At 34.7% G+C, this 1,969-nt stretch overlaps 1 protein-coding gene across 1 annotated transcript; it reads right to left on the reverse strand.

The window, feature by feature from the left end:
* Positions 1 to 356: 356 nt before the first annotated feature.
* LOC122648473 (mechanosensitive ion channel protein 2, chloroplastic-like) lies at positions 357 to 1,482 on the reverse strand (the record flags this gene model as incomplete). Its single annotated transcript, XM_043841676.1, has 3 exons — positions 357 to 413; positions 1,062 to 1,175; positions 1,315 to 1,482. Coding segments are annotated over 3 exons (339 nt in total), but the record flags the coding sequence as incomplete, so codon positions are not given.
* Positions 1,483 to 1,969: the final 487 nt, after the last annotated feature.

The raw sequence follows: 1,969 nt of genomic DNA on the forward strand, positions 1-1,969 counted from the left end.
CCTTTTCACCCCTCTTAACCACCAATATAAATATCCCTTTCGACCTACTGATTTGAAATTTGTTTTTAGCCATTCAATCTTTTCAAACTCACTACATCTTCCTTCATACGGAAATAGAACCATGTTTCCACACACACAAACACACTGAAGCACATGTACACATTAATACACACACATCTGTGTATTTCAACAATTTAATATTTATAGAGAGAGTACCATTTATGAATTATGAATGTTAGTCTAGTTCCAATGCTCACAAAATCGCAATGGTCCAATAACTGGCAGTTCAAGGGAACAACCATAATATATCCTCAATTACTTGAAAGTAGTATCAATTATATATTAATTCCTCTTACCTTGACACAAAGATACTCCTCAAAATGTGAAGTTTTCACAAAGCAGGAGATAAGGATCTGTGAAACATACCGAGACAGAAAAGATATTAACACTTGATCATAATATTTTGTGCAGAATCACAACTGATATTGGAATATTTTCTACATATTTAAAGATCTCAAGAATACAAACATCACAAGTACACAACTGATATTGGAATATTTCCTACGTATCTAAGTTGTTTCGAAGGTGGCCAATGAACAAACATCTCAAGTATACAAATTCATAAGAAAAACTATATGCATGGGGAGACACCAACGTTTTGCTAATACTGTTGCCTTTTCTTGAGACTTGATGGTTTTAGCTAATAGCTGTAGAGGTCATCAAAGGGAAGAAGACAGAAACATTCTGAATCTTCAATCATATTATTGTGGTAAACAGTATACGGAAAAACAATATACGAACAGAAACATAGTTCCAAACTGTATGTTACAAAAACTCTATTATTCAAGGGCCTAAATTTAGTTGATGTCATAATAGACCATAGGATATGGGCACCAACCTGCACCAAGAATTTATTCAACATATAACTCGAGAATACAAACAATGGATCACAAGAGTATCTATATAATCTCATTTAGATTTTTCTGGCAACAAAAAACCATCAACAAGCCCTTAATGGCTTTTAAATTGATCAATATCAATTAAAAAGGAGAGAGGATTACCAAAAGAGCCTGATTTTCTGGGTTAACATTGTCTAAAAACACTCTTCTATGCAACCTCTTGTGCTCCACTTGAGGATTTTTTGCAAGAACTTTGCGCATGTCTGCTACAATATTCTGCACATGGAAAATACTTTCAAGTATTTATTGATCAAAGGAAAAGAAATTGATAGCTATGCATGTCCAGCTTCAGCTTCATCCGCACAAGGACATGTTTCCTTTATTGCTAAGTACATGAATACAGATGGCTCCTCACATTAATCTTATTAACATCCAAGTGACTGATGGCAAGGTGTGTTTTGATACGCCAATGAGATCTCTGGGTGAGATTCCTCACAACATTCACCGAAAACTTATGATTTGGAATGTGAACTGCTTCACGGTCATCACCTCTTATAATTGTTGGCGACCACCAGCCCACATGCTGAAAAGGAAAAAATTATGTAGATCAGGAACTGCATTAAAGGATTAGTTTCTTAAAAAGGAAAAGAAGAACCTGAAGATTCGGTAATTCAAAGCCCACTGATTCACAAAATTCTTTTAAATATTTTTTTCATTTTCGATAAACGAAATACTTCTAAAAGAAACAAAAGACTAAGGGGAAGAAAAATATCAAGCTACATTGGTACGTCACTCTTTTCAACTTGCAAAGTAGTATTATACTTTCAAGCCCACAAGGAAAGGAAAAAAGAGATGTATCCACATTACACCAATGGAGCAAGAGATATCAAACTGCAATCATGTGTAGACTATTTCCCTTTCTTCCCCTTTTGAACTCTTTCCCTCTTTCCTCCTTTCCTAATCCCTATATTCCCTTGTTCTGAGATTTAGATTTTCTATAGTTAGTAGTCTTCGTACAAACCTCAACAGTACCAGACACTTCATAGCCTTCAATCTTTGTTTGGATCCAT

The sequence above is a fragment of the Telopea speciosissima genome, unplaced genomic scaffold, assembly GCF_018873765.1.
Source record: "Telopea speciosissima isolate NSW1024214 ecotype Mountain lineage unplaced genomic scaffold, Tspe_v1 Tspe_v1.1271, whole genome shotgun sequence".
NCBI classification, from domain to species: domain Eukaryota; kingdom Viridiplantae; phylum Streptophyta; class Magnoliopsida; order Proteales; family Proteaceae; genus Telopea; species Telopea speciosissima.